This window comes from Lathyrus oleraceus, chromosome 1 (assembly GCF_024323335.1).
Source record: "Lathyrus oleraceus cultivar Zhongwan6 chromosome 1, CAAS_Psat_ZW6_1.0, whole genome shotgun sequence".
Classification (NCBI taxonomy): Eukaryota; Viridiplantae; Streptophyta; class Magnoliopsida; order Fabales; family Fabaceae; genus Lathyrus; species Lathyrus oleraceus.
Window position 1 is genome coordinate 70,037,423 of NC_066579.1, and position 18,788 is coordinate 70,056,210.

An 18,788-nucleotide genomic window follows, 5' to 3' on the forward strand; every position below is an offset into this window, starting at 1 on the left:
GTGTAGCAGTGGGAGACTCCGAAGTCTCTTACAAAGATTAGAAGTTTCCTTAGGTTAGCTGGTTATTATCACGGATTCATAGAGGTTTTTCGAAGTTGGAAATGCCTTTGACTCAGTGGACTCAAAAGGGTCAAGCATATGAGTGGGATGTTTATTGTGAATAGAGTTTTGTAGAACTCAAGAAAAGTTGACGACTGCTCTGATTTGGATTTTTCCGAGTACAACTAAACCTTTTTTCGTGTATTGTGATGCTTCCAAGATGGGTTTGGGAGGTGTGTCAATGCATACTGAACAAGTTGTGGCTTATCCATCGAGACAACTTAAATCTCATGAGAAGAATTATCCTACACGTGGCTTAGAGTTGGTTGTCGTTGTGTTCGAACTTAAAATTTGGATACATCATCTATTTGGCTCTAGATTTGAAGTGTTTAATGATCATGAAAGCTTGAAGTATCATTTCGATCAAAATAAGTTAAATATGAGGCAGAGGAGGTGGCTTGAATTTTTAAAGGATTATGATTTTGGCTTGAATTGTTAAAGGATTATGATTTTGGTTTGAATTACCATTCCGATAAAGCCAATGTAGTGGTTGGCGCACAAAGTCAGAAGTTGTTGCATATGTCGACATTGATGGCTAGAGAGTCAGATCTAATCGAAGAATTTAGAGATTTGAGTTTGGTTTATGAAGTCACGCTGCAGAGTGTGAAGCTAGGTATGTTAAAGACTATAAGTGGTGTTTTGGAAAAGATTAGAAAAACTTAGATGACTAATTTGGAATTGGTAGATCATTTGGCTTTAATCAATCAAACTCGAGGTTGTGATTTCAGTATTGATGATAGCGGTGTTATAAAATTCCGTGATGTTCCTGAACTCTAGAAGAGTATTCTTGAATAAGGACACCAAAGTTATCTGAGTATTCACCCGGGTGCTACAAATATGTATCAGGATTTGAGAAATATGTTTTAATGGCGTGGGATGAAGAAAGAGATTGCAAATTTTGTGTATGCGTGTCTGACTTGCCATAAGTCAAAGATTGAGTATCAAAAGCCATTGGGTTTGATACAACTGTTGTTTATTCCTTAGTGGAAATGGGACAGCATTTCAATGGATTTTATGTTTGAAGTACCGAGGAATATGAAGAAATGTGATACTATCTGGGTAATCATCGATAGGTTGACGAAGTCTGGTCATTTTATTTTGATGAGTAAGGAGAGGGTGTTGTGATTGGACCTGGGATTGTCTAAAAAGACCACAGTGAAGATCAAAGTGATTCAGAAGAAGATGAAAGCTTCTCAGAGTTGCTGAATGAGTTATCATGATAGACGAAGGAAAGCATTTAAGTTCCAAGTGTGAGATCATGTGTTTCTGAGGTTTACTCTGGTAACTGGTGTTGGTCGAGCTTTAAAGTCTCAAAAGCTCGCTATGTGTTTCATCGGTCCTTACTAGATTTTGAAAAGAATAAGAGAAATGGCATGTCGGATTGCTTTGCCACCGTCGCTTGCTAATCTTTATAATATATTTCGTGTGTCTCAGTTGGGGAGGTACATTCTGGATCAGTCTCATGTGATCCAAGTACATTATATGCAGGTAAGAGATAACCTGACTATTGAGGCATAACCCATGCGGATAGAGGATTGAGAAGTGAAGCATTTGTGTGGTAAAGAGATTACCTTGGTGAAGGTAGCTTGGCGAGGACCAGCTGATGGAGACGTAACTTGGGAGCTTAAGAGCCAAATAAGGGATTTGTATCTGAATTTGTTCATTTGAGGTAATTTTCGAGGGTAAAAATTCTTTAAGTGGGGGAGAGTTGTAACACCCTGTTTTCTAGAAATTATTTATATTAATTAATTATAATTTTATGTGCGTACCTAATTATTATTTGTGTGATAATTGAGATGTGTTATGGCAACAATGGTGGGTGACCGTTAGATAGAGAGTATGGAGAGTAATTAGAGATTGATAGATTTATTTAAAATTATTTATTTAATTAAAATAATATTTTAGTGTTATTATTTAAATGAAATAATAAAATAAAAAGAAATAATGAGTTTGGGGTGGAAAGTGTGAATTGTGGAGAATTAAAATAAATAATGTAAGTTAGTAATAAGTTGGACCTTTGTCGAATATTAGAAAGGTAGAAATTAAGTTTTAATTTAAGAGGAGAGAAGTGATGTGAAACTTTTGGAATTGAAGAAAAAGAGGCAAGAGAAGAGAAAAGTAAGGAAAACCTAAGGAGAGATTTAGGGAAGAGAAGTCAAAGTCAAAAGCTTGGGGTTTTTCTAGAATTACAAGATAAGGGTGGGAATTTTGTTCAATAATAGGGATATGAATGGAAAGGTGATTGGAAAAATAGAAAGTGTACTATTTTGCCTATGTAGTAATAAAAAGGGGAAATCCCTATAATCGATCTCAAGGACTGTTTGACGATACAGAGTTCTGGATTAATTTCAACTAAACAAAAGCTTGGGGTTTTTGGGATAATTTGGTGAAATTATGAAAGCAATTGCAAATAAAATAAATAAATCACGTGAACGGTTAAAACATATATGAGTAGTATGTTAGGGAATGTGTATGATTCAATCATGTAACAGTTCTGATCTCACAATGCAACAACGCATTTTAGATAATTGATTGTCGGTTATTTAGGGTGTTTACTCATAAGTCCTTAGTGAGAATACCTTTAAACATTCAACCTAATTACTATGTCCATAAAAAATCATGGAGGAAATTAAATATTATTATATCAAGAATAATCTGGTTATTATAAGGTATCCCTAGTCCTATATGATATCTACTATGATATATTCTCAAGCAGATCATGAACAATGGTGGTCCAGCCTAATTATTTCACATACATCAAACTCTGTTTATCCGACAGAGAAAGCAATAAGAACGGTCGTGAGAACAAATCAATCATAATAAAAATTATTGATATTGCATAAAGTAATTCAAAATCATTACAAATCTTAATCATAGACACCCCCTTAGCATTGGGGATTTAGCTACTCAAAAAATAAAAGAAAACATGATAAAGAATGCTACCATTACAGAAATTTTAGATGAATTGATCTTCAATCGCAAAAAGGTCCTGAAAATATGAATCCACCTTGAAAATATGAGTTCTACAGCCTTCAAAACGTGTTTTTGCCATCCAAAATTATCCAACCTCGAAAAATCGTGTTTCTGGGTTAAATAGACACCATTTGGGCTTCCTGAGTTTTTGGGCCTCATTACGCGTAATACCTTACCTGTTACGCGTAATGCCCTGTTCATTGCCTCTTGCAGGCGTTCCAGGCATGTCATTTTACGTAATGTTTTCCCTATTACGCGTAATGCCTTGTACCAGGCATGTCATTCCGCGTAATTCCTTCCATGTTACGCGTGATGACCTATTCCAACAAGTGATTCCGCGTAATTCCTTCCTTATTACGCGTAATGGCAGAAACTCATTTTTTAATCCCTTATGTTGGAACTCGTATGATACATGTATGGGATGAGGCAATGTGTGTAATGGTTTGGCATTACGAGTACGAGGAGACAATTACGAATTATCCTTTTATGTCTTCATGAAAGTTATAGCCCTGGATGTTAGCTTTCATTTTCCGCCGGTCCCACACAATTCTGACTTACGACGCTCTAGGTATGATCAAAATACCACACATCTATCATGTTATAAAATAGCTAAAAAAATAGACTTTTCCAATTTTTATGAAAATTCTCCGTGTTCCTTTCTCGACCATATCATTGACTTCCTTCGACCTACAAAACATGTTAACCTTCCCAAAAAGATCAAAAATATCAGGAATGATTAAAACATAGATAAATACAAAATTAAAGAAACTGACATATAAATCACAAACTGTATGAAAATTGTAAATAACTCGCCTACTTTCACCCGTTAAAATGGTAATAACTACAACACAAAAGGTGACTGATCAAAGGGTAGGGGAAGGTTTAATTGTTTTTGGATTGGTGATGAATATTGATATTTGTTAAATGAAATTTATGTTCTAAAGTGTTCATGTATGTTCACCATTGATGATGTTTGAAGTTTTTAAGGATTGATATAGTATATAGATTCATGATTATATGAATATAAGTAGTGATTGATATAGGTATACTTATGATTGAACTTAAAACCATAAAATATTTTTGGTGATGATTTCATGGATGTTTTTGGGGCTGGAGAAGATGAAAATCATGCTGGAAATTTCAGAAAAACATCAACTTTTTAGTAACGCATTCGTGTAGGGTTTTATCATAATTTTCAGCTCATAAATCATTTTTGGACGGGATTTTAAGGGTTGGGTAGCTAAAACAGAGGACTGCAACTTTGTGTTAGAGGTAAAATATTTTTTTGTGTTAATTTTATGGACGCTTTTGGGGTTGGAGAAGATGAAAATCATGCTGGAAATTTCAGAAAAACAACAACTTTTTAGTAACGCATTCATCCACGGTTTTGATTATAATTTTCAACTCTTAAATCATTTTCGAATAGAGTTTGAAGCATTGGGTAGCTGAAACAGATGGCTATAACTTTGGTTCAGGGATAAAATATTTTTAATGATTTTATCAGAGGTTGGTAGCAGGTGGGAAAGAAGTGTATGATGTGACGAATATGGATTAGGTCCGTATTGACAAATTATTTGATGTGTTATGAATGATTGGGATGATGTGTTTGATTATATTGGTGGTAGTCCAGAAGGGTGGATTACGTTAGGCATGGTTTCAATTTTGTGATTGATTGTGGATCACTAAATATTATTATAATTATTGTATTAATTTCATTATTACCATGCCATACATTCATTATTGATATGTTGAAAGAGATAAGTCATATGTTTGAAGGTGGACGAAAGACTTATCCAAAACTCAAAAGGGGGAGTTTGGGATTCCGAAGAGGGAATCGAGTTCGTAAGAAGAACCAAATTTTGAATTTGTACAACATGCATATGAGTCGTTATCGTTGTCGTGAGTCGCATAGCATGAATGAATTATATGTGTGAAATATGACTATGTGTGATGATGGTGTTGTTGTATGTGATGTTGATGATAATTTGGGTGTGAGAATGTGATATTTTATTATGCATGATTGTGTAGATCTTGTACTCTATTTTACATTCTATGTTGTTATTATTAAAATGAATTATCACCCCTTCTGTTTGAATGTTGCATTTACATGGGCATCGTGCAAATACTCAAGAGTAGAGACGCTGATGTGAGTGGAAATTAGCTCCTAGAGCTATTTCTTTTAGTTTATTCTTGTTAGCTTTTGTTATGCTCTGATATGTAACACTAGGGAGCGAATTGTTTATTTTGTGTTGAAATTTCCCGAGAGACGATGCATGCTCTTGTATTTGTTTTATGTTTTGGTGTGATATCACTTGGAGATGACTCACGAGTTGGTGCTTTTAATATTGTTATGAAAAGAATTATGAGATTTTAAATTGGAATTTTTATATGGGTCACGCCCCTGCAATATAGGCGAGTTTCACTTTACCCCCTATAATATTATTTTTTTGGATTCCCCACTGTAATAGTTTTGTTTTTTTATTCCCCCCGCCCCCTAACCGTACAATTTGAACACTGAATCTGAGGAGGTAAATCAAATATATATATATATATATATATATATATATTTTACAGGGGGTAACTTTTGCGCTTTGGGGGCAAAAGACACAGAATTTTAACATTTCAAGGGGCGGATCCAAAAAAATTTTTACGGGGGGTAAACTAAACTTCTCTAACATTGTAGGGGGTATCGTATATTTAACCTTTTTTTATTATGATTCAGCTGTGAAGTTATTCATATGAGTTGGATGTCATGTAAACATTCTAAGTGCAAATATATACAGTAAAATGTTTTGTTGTAACCCGGGTTACGGAGCAAGTTATGATTGTTGTGAGTGACACTCTATGTGATTGTATTTTGTTAATTAAATTATTTGATAATTACGCACGAGTTTTTAGGGTGTTACAAGAAATATGCTTGCAGTCCAAATTACAAGGGAAAGAACCCCATGACTCGAACACAATGCTGAATATATCAACGCTAGAAGAAGGGGTTCCATAAGATGTCTAGTTCTAGTAGCAACCAAAACCAAGAAATGGACAATAAGATGTCCCAAAGGCCAGCTAAAGAAAGAATCTTTCCCTCACCGTCACCTATCAAACGTAAGATCAAACTAGCGAAAAGGCAAGTGAAAGAGAGGGTGAACCCACCTTTACCAACCGATAAGGAAGAGGGTAAAGACAGATATTGGGATATGATATTAGATAATTTCTAAGAGTTAGAGGGATACTTTGATGTCCTGTGCAACATGGTGTCAGTATTGCATGTCGAGTAGGACGTGGTGACTGAAGTAACCAACGCAAAAGAGGAATATTATGCAGAAGATCTTGATGAGCACAAGCCATGCTGTTATTATGTGATGAATAATGGTTGTGTCGAAAATCATAATGGCGTCTTTGAGAAACCATATTTGGGGATGAAGAGTCATCTAAAAGCAGTTTTCATCAAAGAAAAAATTGACAATCATGGGGTCAACAAAGTCCTAGTCGATAGTGGCGCAATAGTTAACTTGGATATTTTGCATTGAACCAATGATATTTTACACTTTTATTATTTCCCTATAAAACTCATAGTGTATTATGAGTTTAGGGTTCCCAACTTTTGTATTTTTCTCCTAGTTTCCAAGTTTCTATTTTTCTACTTTTCTTTGTAACTCAAGTCTCCAAGGGAGCAATTGGTGGAACAAGGTTTATAATTCAATTTAAACTTTCTATATTTATCTTTATATGGTTCATTTATTTTCTTTAATTGATATGAGTTTGATTATGAATATCTCTATGGTTGTGTTTTCCCTCATCATGAGTGAGTAACTTCCTTGGTACTAGGGGTTATAGGCATTGTTTCATGACCTATCATATGATTCATTACTATCGATTGAGAGAATTTTAATTAAACTTATTTTATAATCTGAGTGCATTCATTCCAACTTCATTGCGAAAGTAAGTGGTTTTCAGGTATCGACCGTAGTCTAAAAGGATATGTGTCAATACTGGAGCACAGATTTTTAAAAAACCTAATTCAGACGATGCGAAAGTCGATGAACAAATTTAAGAAAACATATATATATAGGCAAAAGTAATGAGGTATCGAATAATAATCCGGACGATACGAAAGTTGGTTGTTTATTCGTATGATATGGGCAATGCGCTGACGAAAGCAAGTAATGCCCAATTTTATCTATTTTCTATTTTATGCAAAAGAATCGCAATAGACATGTCAAGGATCGTATGACTGTATTAGAAACATGAACTGTAACCCCGAGTCCTAATTACCCTAATTTGAAATTTAAGTGATTTTTATGCTATTTTTATGTAATTTCTTTTTATTTCATGTTGCTTACTAAAAACTCATTTTTTTTATTTCTCTAGATATACACTGATTAGATAAGAATTTGATACTTAAACCATTGGTCCCTATGGTTTGATATCTATTTTATTATTTCGCGATAACCGTGCACTTGCGGCTGCATCAAAAACAAAAGTGGAAATTTCAGAAAATAAATATTTTCAAAAACTCCTATGAACTTTGAATGTGCTTCTAAGAAACATGGAGTTTCTTTTCAATAATTTCTTACTAAAAACATAGATAAAGCAAAATTGCTTTGATGATCTATGGAATTAGTGGTGAAGGGAAAATAGGTATTGGTTATCATAAAACAAGGAATCTCCTGTCAAAGCCTAAACCCAAAAAGAATGTGAAAAAGATAAGAGCATTGTATTTCCATCCTACCTTTGGTCACCTTCATTATTCATTTATGCTCATAAACCCTGAGTTGATAAAATTTCTAGGAAAACTAATCTCATAGGACATAAAAAGATATGGGTACCAAAAGGTGAAATTATTTATGTTACATATACTCTAAACAGAAAAGATGAGGTGTTAATCATGGTGTCTAGATATTGGATGCACTCTACACTTATAGAGAAGAAGTCATATGCTCCAAATTTTGGATATTAAAGCCCAATGGCTCTGTAGGCTCTGAATGAGATCAGAGTGGGTAAAATCATTTATATGAGGACTATTAGTAATGGTTTCCTCCCTTTTACTTCTATTGTATGTGTTTTATGACTAACACTAACTATGTTGATTCTAAAGCACAAAGTCGTATCATGTTAGGATAATATGAATGCTCATAAGGCTACAAAATATATAACATTGAAATAAGAACTGTTGAGGAATCAATTCATGTTAAATTTGATAATAATCATATTATGCATTTAGAGTGCTAACCATATTAATATAAACATCATTTCATCAAAACCTGCTCAGAAAGGTATTTTAAAATCTTTTAATACAGACCTTAAATGGACCGATATCTTCTCAAAAAACCCTTGCTAAAAATAATATTCTTCTCTTTTAGAAGAACTTAAAATAAAATTTTGTCTTGGGTGAATGATGATATCTCAAAATGAGTAACATCGAAATGGTAAAATTTGATTCCAAGTTATTTGCTTCTAAACCAACCAACTCTCTAAGTGAGAAGATTGTCTTGGTTAGAAGATTCTAAGTCAGAAACCCTTTATGGGTTTCTCTGTCTTCTAATCTCTGAAAAAATATTGGTTATATTCAAGTATTTTTGTTATGGATAAAAGATGTGTGACAAGGCGTCAAAAATGTTTGGATTACCTCTGGGTGATTATTATTTTCTTGGATAAAATGAAATAATGCTTTGGCGCCCCCTATGTCATTATTTAATTAGAATAGAAATGATCATCCTTATTCAATCGTGTCGTTATATCTCATATATTTTCTCTCTGATGTTTGATTCTTTCAAATCTTTTTAACTTCCACTCCTTCATCTCTATATAAACCATGTCATTTTCATTTTCTTTTCATACTCACTCTATCTATTTTGCCACTCTCATATCCTTATAGCTCATATCTTCTTAATGGCTTCTTCTTTTAAAACCTTCAAAGGTGGCGAAACCAAGCTTTCTATTACCCTTGAATAAGTGGTCAGCTTTGAAGAGATAAAAAGGTTGGGTTCCAACATTCATAGTCTTGTTGCCTCTCAACATTGGGGAAACTACTTTTAGATGCTTCATAGACCAATGTATCTCATCCTTGTAAAAAACTTTTGGGTGAATGCTTCGATTCATGTTAATGATGAAAATGTTCAGGAAATCCGGTATGTTGTCATGAACACTCATATTACCATCACTTCCTCACTAATTTCTGATGTAATTAACTTTGAAGAAGACAGTGTTGATATTGAGACGTACAGAACCAGCCTTTACATAGGCTGGCCATAAGTCAAACCGATATTTTTATCGGAATGATCTCAAACCTACTAAGCTTTTGACCGGGTTGAACTCAGAAATCGAGTGAATTTTACACTAGAATGATCTTGAACTAATAGAGATTTTGATCGGGTTGGGCTCAAGAATCATTGTGAATTTTTTTCATTAGTTGTTCTTCAAGAACTCAAAAGTTAGATTTTCTTTAATTACGGAGCTCAAGAATCAAATGAAAAATTATATTAATCCCCCAAAATAACAAACAAAGAGCTTTTACAATGGTTTAGCTACCAAACAAAATAACCACTTCCTAAGGAACAGTAATTTATTCAATATAAATCTACTTTTGGTAAAATTACAATTAATCTCTTACCCATAAGAAAATTCCTCACTTAACTCAAGAACGTTCTCAAAGTACTACGGCTAAAATATGTGAGAAAATTGGGGAGATTATGAGAAAAAACAAAAGTTAGTTTTTTCACCTTTTTTGGATGATTTGAAATGATATAGAGGATCTCTATTAATAAACCAAGAAATGGTGTAAATTTGGAAACAATCTATGGACCAAATAAATGACCTAATCGATTAGGTAGTGTAAATAATCGATTATTGTTGCCCAAACTAGAAGGTTCAGGTAGAATATTATTGCCAATCATTTAGAGACTATCACAATCGATTATAGACTCGATTAGGCATCATCTAATTGATTATGCCAAAGATCTAATCAATTAGACTGTTTCAAAAAGTCACCTAATCAGTTGGACATTTCTCAAATCAACTAGATAGACCCCCAAAAAAAATTGTTGTTTCAATTAAAAAGTGAGGATTTTCTATGTTTTAAGTGTGTGTGCGCATGTGTGTGTGTGTGTGTGTGTCTATGTGTGTGTGTGTGTGTGTATGTGTGTGTGTGTGTGTGTGTGTGTTTGTGTGTGTGATTTAGCTATAGTATTTCCTTAAACACCCTTGTGTTTTTATAATATACTGATCACTCAGACTAACACGATCAAGCGAGCTTTCATACTTCATATCTTTCATATTTTGAAGCTTCAAGTCTTGGCATTGTCTTTGACTTTATTACACAAGTTTCCCGAGTCTTCTTGATGAGGCTTATATATTTCCTTATTAGTTGCCATATTCTGATATTTTTAGATCACCGATGATTATAAAACCTAATTCTCTACTAACATGTTCACTTTAGTTTGATTCGAAAGGATAGTTTAATCTTGATTAACCACCTTGTGCGTCTTTGACCGTTTTAGCTAACTTTAGTAGTTGATTGACTTTAAATGTTGTTATAATCAAAACCATTTCACATGTTGTCATCATCAAAACCACATCATCGTCAAAGTTAATCAGTTGCTTCTTAAATCTTCCTATCCATGAGTTTGATCATCTTTAATCACTTCTTGATTATACATATAAGCACATAGATCCAAATTCTCTATTTTTTTATGATAAAAACACATCTCTCATGAAGGTGGTAAAAGAAAAAGAAAGTAGGTAAAATTTGGAGTGGCTAAACTCGTCGTCACATAAATAACGAGTATACTCTACTCCCCATGGGGGTATACTTCTCCCCCTTTGTCATAATAAAAAAAGTGGGTAGAGATACGAGACAAAATTATAAATATGCAAGCACATAATTCACATAGATATACATGATTTCAAATGTAAATACTTTCATTAATTAAGAACATGTGAAGTACAGAAAATGAGAATGAAACACAAAAGGAAAATCATTTAAGAATTAGAGACAAGATCCCTTAATGTGTGGATCCAATAATTTACCTTGACACTGTCAATCAATATAATTAGTGTAATTACTGTCAGCATTATTTGTTGCCTTATTTGCTTGTAGCATCTTAATTCTAGCCTTAACCATAGGATCATGTATCTGCCATTGTTTGCTATATATATGTACACTGTAATCATCAGTAGATATAATATCATTCTTTACCTATCATTACATTTCTAACTTGGCATCAGAGCACTTAAGCCCTGAAGGCTCTTGATCCAACACAAATCATGGCATCCGCTGCAGATTCAAAGTCCAGAAATGATCTCCCATTCCCTGTGTCTGTCAAGTTGGACAGAGACAACTATCCACTATGGAAATCTTTGGTGATCTCTATAGTCAAAGGTTGCAGGCTCGATGGGTACATGCTAGGGACAAAGGAGTGTCCCGAAAAATTTATAGCCTCTACAGATTCAAGCAAGAAGTCAAATCCTGCTTTTGAAGATTGGCAGGCTCATGATTCACAACTCCTTGGATGGTTGATGAATTCAATGACTACTGAAATGGCAACACAGTTGCTGCACTGTGAAACCTCAAAACAACTTTGAGATGAAGCCCAAAGCCTAGCAGGTGCACACACAAGATCTCGAGTCACTTACCTCAAATCTGAGTTTCACAGCATTAGAAAAGGAGAGATGAAGATGGAGGAGTATCTGGTCAAAATGAAGAATCTCGCTGACAAGCTGAAACTTGCAGGCAGCCCCATTTCCAACTCAGATCTAATCATTCAAACTCTGAATGGTTTAGATTCTGAATACAACCCTATGGTGGTCAAGCTATCTGATCAAACTAGTCTCACTTGGGTTGATCTTCAGGCTCAATTGCTGACCTTTGAGAGTAGACTTGATCAACTGAATAGCCTCACCAACCTAACCCTTAATGCTTCAGCAAATGTTGCCAACAAAACTGATTATAGAGGCAACAAATTCAACACCAACAGCAACTGGAGAGGCTCTAACTTCAGAGGTTGGAGAGGAGGCAGAGGAAGAGGAAGAATGTCTAAGCCAACATGTCAAGTTTGCCACAAGGCCGGGCACACAGCAGTAAATTGCTATTACAGATTTGATAAGTCTTATTCAAACTCAAATTATTCAGCAGGCAGTGACAGACAAGGGGTACACAATGCCTTCCTAGCCTCACAAAGCTCTCTTCAAGATTATGATTGGTACTTTGACAGTGGTGCAAGCAATCATGTGACACACAAAACTGACAAATTCGAGGATCTGACAGAACATCATGGTAAGAACTCACTAATTGTTGGAAGTGGTGAAAAACTGAAGATTATTGCCACAGGTTCCTCAAAACTAAACTCACTTAACTTACATGATGTCTTATATGTGCCCAATATTACCAAAAATCTATTAAGTGTGTCGAAATTAACTGCTGACAATAACATTCTGGTTGAGTTTGATGCAAACTGTTGCTTTGTGAAAGACAAGTTGACAGGGAAGGCAATCCTAAGAGGGACACTTAAAGATGGCTTGTATCAGCTTTCAAGGACTAAAAGGGACCCGTGTGCTTATGTATCTGTCAAGGAAAGCTGGCATAGAAGGCTTGGTCATCCAAATAATAAAGTCCTAGATAGAGTTTTGAAAAATTGTAATGTTAAACTATCACCTAGTGATCATTTTAACTTTTGTGAGGCTTGTCAATATGGCAAAATGCATCTTTTACCCTTTAAAACCTCTTCCTCTCATGCTAAAGAAATTCTTGAATTAGTTCACACTGATGTCTGGGGACCTGCACCAGTAACATCTTCTTCGGGTTTCAAATATTATGTTCACTTCCTTGATGACTTTAGTAGATTTACCTGGATCTATCCTCTGAAACAGAAATCAGACACTGCACAAGCTTTTACCCAGTTTAAAAACATGGCAGAAAATCTGTTTAACAAAAGAATTAAAACAATCCAATGTGATGGTGGTGGTGAATATAAGGCTGTGCAAAACCATGCAATAGAAGCAGGGATATAATTCAGAATGTCATGCCCTTACACATCACAACAAAATGGTAGGGCTGAGAGAAAACACAGACATATTGCTGAATTTGGCCTGACATTGCTAGCACAAGCCAAAATGCCCTTACAGTATTGGTGGGAAGCTTTCTCCACGGCAGTTTATCTCATAAACAGACTGCCCTCTCTAGTCACTCAAAATGAAAGTCCTTACTCACTACTCTTTAGAAAGGAACCCGACTACAACTCCCTAAAACCCTTTGGGTGTGCTTGCTATCCCTGTCTCAAGCCCTATAATCAGCACAAACTGCAGTTCCACACAACCAGATGTGTGTTCTTGGGCTATAGTAACTCCCACAAAGGATACAAATGTATAAACTCTCATGGAAGAATCTTCACCTCAAGACATGTTGTATTCAATGAAGAACACTTTCCATTCCATGATGGGTTTCTCAATACAAGAAGTCCCTTGAAAACACTAACTGAATGTCCATCTGCCTCTTTTTCTTTGCCTACTGCAGGTAGCTCACATACTGGAGAAGCAACACCTTCAGATGACAACAATCCTGATGTCGAACAAGGTAGCTCACATACTGGAGAAGCAACACCTTCAGATGACAACAATCCTGATGTCGAACAAGAACAAGTCAGTCCAACTACAAATGATTCAACAAGGAACAATTCAATTTCACATGACACTGATCCCATAGAATCAGTTGTTGAAGCTCCCCAAGACCTTGCTGAACCAAGCACAACCATCAACACTCATTGGACCAGGAGCAAGGCTGGAATTCACAAGCCAAAGCAGCCATATGTTGGGTTAGCTGAAACCGGCACAGATGAGAAGGAACCAGAAAATGTCACAGAAGCACTTACAAGACCACAGTGGAAAGAAGCTATGGATAATGAGTATCGGGCACTCATGTCAAATCAAACCTGGGTTTTGGTACCATATCAAGGCCAGGAAAACATCATTGATTCTAAATGGGTCTTCAAGACCAAGTACAAAGCAAATGGGACAATTGAAAGGAGAAAGGCAAGATTAGTTGCAAAAGGATTTCAACAAACAACTGGACTAGATTATGAAGAGACCTTTAGCCCAGTTGTCAAGGCCAGTACAGTTCGAATCATACTCTCAATTGCAGTGCATCTCAATTGGAAAGTCAAACAGTTGGACATAAACAATGCATTCCTTAATGGCTACCTCAAAGAGACTGTGTTTATGCATCAACCAGAGGGATTTGTTGACTCAACTAAACCTGAACATGTCTGCAAGTTAACTAAGGCAATCTATGGATTAAAACAGGCCCCAAGAGCCTGGTTTGACAGCCTCAAAAATGCCTTACTCAGTTGGGGTTTCAAGAACACAAAAAGTGATTCCTCACTCTTCACTCTAAGAGGTACAGACCACATCACCTTTCTACTTATATATGTGGATGATATAATTGTCACAGGGAACAACACCAAATTTTTAGAATCCTTCATCAAACAACTCAATGTTGTGTTTTCCCTTAAGGACCTTGGTCCACTACACTACTTCTTAGGCATAGAAGCTCAAAGAGATGCATCTGGTATGTACTTAAAGCAATCGAAATACATAGGAGACGTCCTGAGAAAATTCAAAATGGAAAATGCTTCATCCTGTCCAACACCTATGGTAACTGGCAAGCAATTTACAGCTGAAGGGGAGAGGTTAAAAGACCCAACCGTGTTCAGACAAGCTATAGGAGCATTGCAATACTTAACAAATACAAGGCCTGACATAGCATTCTCAGTTAACAAGCTTAGCCAATTCATGAGCTCTCCCACTATAGATCACTGGCAAGGCATCAAAAGAATATTGAGATATCTTCAAGGTACCATCCAACACTGTCTACACATCAAACCATCCACTGACTTGGACTTAACAGGCTTCTCAGATGCAGATTGGGCCACAAGTGTGGACGATAGAAAATCCATGGCAGGTCAATGTGTCTTCCTTGGTGAAACACTTGTTTCTTGGTCCTCAAGAAAGCAAAAGGTAGTCTCAAGATCTAGTACAGAATCAGAATATAGAGCACTGGCTGACCTAGCTGCTGAAATATCATGGACTCGTTCACTCCTCGATGAGCTAAAACTCCCTCTGCCAAGAAAACCAACACTGTGGTGTGATAACTTGAGTGCCAAGGCATTAGCTTCAAATCCAGTTATGCATGCTCGATCCAAACACATTGAAATTGATGTGCACTACATCAGAGACCAAGTGCTGCGAAATGAGATTGTTGTGGCCTATGTTCCATCAGCTGATCAAATTGCTGATTGCCTCACTAAAGCATTAACTCACACACGATTCAACCAACTCAAAGACAAACTTGGGGTGACTTCCTCACCCATCAGTTTGAAGGGGGGAATTAGAGACAAGATCCCTTAATGTGTGGATCCAATAATTTACCTTGACACTGTCAATCAATATAATTAGTGTAATTACTGTCAGCATTATTTGTTGCCTTATTTGCTTGGAGCATCTTAATTCTAGCCTTAACCATAGGATCATGTATCTGCCATTGTTGGCTATATATATGTACACTGTAATCATCAGTAGATATAATATCATTCTTTACCTATCATTACATTTCTAACTTTAAGGAAACAAAGCAAGAAAGTAAGGAAATAAATAATTCTATTATTCGTCACCCTTATTAAGGATATTATTGGAAGAGGAATAAGGAGGGAGGTCAAAGTTATATGTTTGTTGTTATGCTCTTGGCGGTGCTTTTGGAGGTAGTGAAGTAATTTCCTTATTTTCGATTTTAAACATCATTTGACTTAAGGTGATTTTCCTATTTTTGATGGTTTAATCTATGATTCCACTTCCTCTAAATCATAGCTAGAGTACACCGAGATTTCCGTGATAATTTCACTATATGGTAAAAGTGTGTTCTTCTTTTTTCTATCCATCATATGATGGATCACCGCATCGGCCCAAATTTTCTCAACTCTGTTTGCCAAAAACTAAACTGGAGGTATGTTGGATTTATTTAGGTAGCTAAAGTTTCTCTTTCTTGGGAAAATAAAATGATTTACAGTATAGTGAATTGATTGAATATACATGTGTATTATACCACCGATGAAGGGAGTATGGATGATAGAGGTGTAATCGGTTAGAAAGGAATCAACAGCATCATCACAATTAAAATTGCTACATTTCTAACTTTTATCATACTCATAGTTGTTGGAAGTAAGATTGAATATTTGTGTAACTTCTTTAAGACTGGTCTGGATTTGATGTTTCTTTACTTCAGAACTGAGAATTCCTCTTGCATATTTAAGGTTGGCATAGAACATTCTCACTAAGGTGAGAAATATTTCTTGGTGTACTTCAAAAATAAAGTTCCTCAAACTAGCCTCTATGAAAGCTTGGATAAAGTTTCAATATTTAAAGAGTTTCTCATCCAAGTAGCGGTACTCAAATATTTCTCTTTTGGCACACTACTTTTTGCGCCCTTACTTATTTTATTTGCACCATTTTCTTGAAAAATGCTAGAAGGTCATACAGTTTATTAGTAATAATAGTTTTAAATTAATGAGAAATTGATAAAGAACTTATTTAGAGGGATAATGAGAGTTTTCCGATTATCCAACCTCTAAAAAGTATATTGCCTTACATATCAAATCATCTTGATAACCCCCCCCCCTATTGGGAACGACAAAGTAATGTTGTAAATCCTTCTCTAGGAATCATAGGATGCCATAGTTGGTTGAAACAATGAGATAGGTAGACCCACTACAAATTTATATTATCAACATACTGAAAGGCCAACTGATCATCACATATCATAAATGTTGAGACGATCATGAATGAACATTTTCTTTGATCATAACCATTTATATACGCTGTCAATGAGCTCTCTTGGATCACAAGCATTAGTACAATTAAACATTACAAGGTACGTCAGGTATACTTAAGGATATAATTTGTTTCTTTATATACCTTCATTTAATATGCATAGTGACTTCACTAAAGCTGCAAAGCATCCCAGCAAAACACATTAGTTTTTCACCTTTGGTACCCAAATTTTTCTTAGGTCCTGGTGTGTTATTCGTTATAAGAGGTCTAGGGCTGCTACATTTATAACTACTTAATTTATCAAAACAAAAATGTTCTGGATGGCCAAGTCTATTTCACTAAGAGCATTTGTAGACAAGGAAATTCACTTTCTTTCTATTAATCCCTTTACTATTTGATCTACTGGATTTAAAGTCTCATTTGTTTCAGCTTTTTTTTAAATGATTTTTATAGTGTTACATATTTTTGTGTAAAAAATATATATAAAGAAACTTTTCATAAAAGTTTTAAATGAAAATTTGGCCTAAATAGTTATTCTTAAAATGTTATTTTAGATATTTCATCATAATATTGAAACTTTTTTGGATATCAAAATTTCAAAAAATAACTTAATTTTGTAGTTATTTCAAATAGTTTTTCATAAAAATCATTTTTAAGATACAAATTTTTGAAAAAATTTGTGATTTCGATTATATTTTGATCATCAATAATGTATGTTTATGTTATAAGATGTCAAAATTAGTCTTTCAATTTAGAAAAAAATAAATTTAAAAAAACTTGTAATATTTTGAAAAACATTTTTATAAAAATCATTTTTGAAAATACAAAGAAAAAACCTATTTTTTAAAGCTAAAACAAATAGGCCCAAAGTCTAGTTCATTTTTATTCAAGGAATGCCTTTGATTTGATAGAATCAAATCAAGGTTTTGTTTTCCCTTGGTAAAATTACATAGGGATTGAAGTCCTTTTTTCCTTGAGACACAAGTCTCACATGTTCCGCTTGGTTTTTAATATTAGTTATTTCATACTTAAACGTTTCATTACTACTTTCTAGATATTCAATGTAGTCTTTAGGATCTAGGTTACTCTCTTTAATTTTATCAATTTCCTCTATTATATTGGATAGTAATTTAAACAATTTCATGTATGATAACTTTGTTACCTCACAGTCATCTTCTTCATGAGAAGTCTTCAAGAAGATTTCATCTTCTTCGTTGGAGGATAATTCTTTGAAGGTTCTTTTAGAGGTTGATTCTTTGATATTTCTACTTGATGTTGAATCTCTGGATGTATTGTTCGTTGAAATTTTCTTCTCCTTTATTCTTTAGAAGATTCCACACTATAAGACTTCCTCTTCATATTCTCTTATCAATGAAGTTCCTCCATTTGATGTTGAATCTTTTGAGGATCGTTCAACCACTGAGACTGTTCTTTCGAAGGAGATTACTATAGTTGATTTTTCTTCTTCATGAGAATTCTTTGATGAAGTTGCTAGAGACTCTTCTAGGTTTTAGCTTATGCCTTCATCCTTTAATAGTTGAATCAAATCATTCAATTTCTCAATGCTTTATTCCTTTTTAGGTTTTCCCTGAAAATTGTAAATATTCCCAACTCTCAATTTAAGGATTGGATCAAGTTTCTTGTTCCAAATCTTAATTCTTACAATCATCTTATTTGTTGAAATCCTTTAAGCATATTTCATCTTCTTTGTTAGAAGAGGATTCTTCAAATGTTCTTCCAGAGGCTGATTATTCGAGATTTCTCCTTAAGGTTGAATCTCTAAATATATTGTTCATTGAAACTTTATTCTCCTTTCTTTTTTTGAAGATTCCACTCAGTAAGACTTTTTCTTCATATTCTTTTCTCGATGAGTTTCCTCCATTTGATGTTTAATCTTCTGAGGA

The 18,788-nt window shown here is 34.7% G+C and overlaps 1 protein-coding gene across 1 annotated transcript; it reads left to right on the forward strand.

Annotated features, from left to right (window-relative positions):
- The first annotated feature begins 259 nt into the window (after positions 1–259).
- LOC127091800 (uncharacterized) lies at positions 260–876 on the forward strand. The gene is made up of 3 exons (XM_051030513.1): positions 260–424; positions 541–712; positions 785–876. Exons 1-3 carry the CDS (start codon positions 260–262, stop codon positions 874–876), a joined length of 429 nt encoding a protein of 142 aa, XP_050886470.1.
- The last annotated feature ends 17,912 nt before the right edge of the window (positions 877–18,788 follow it).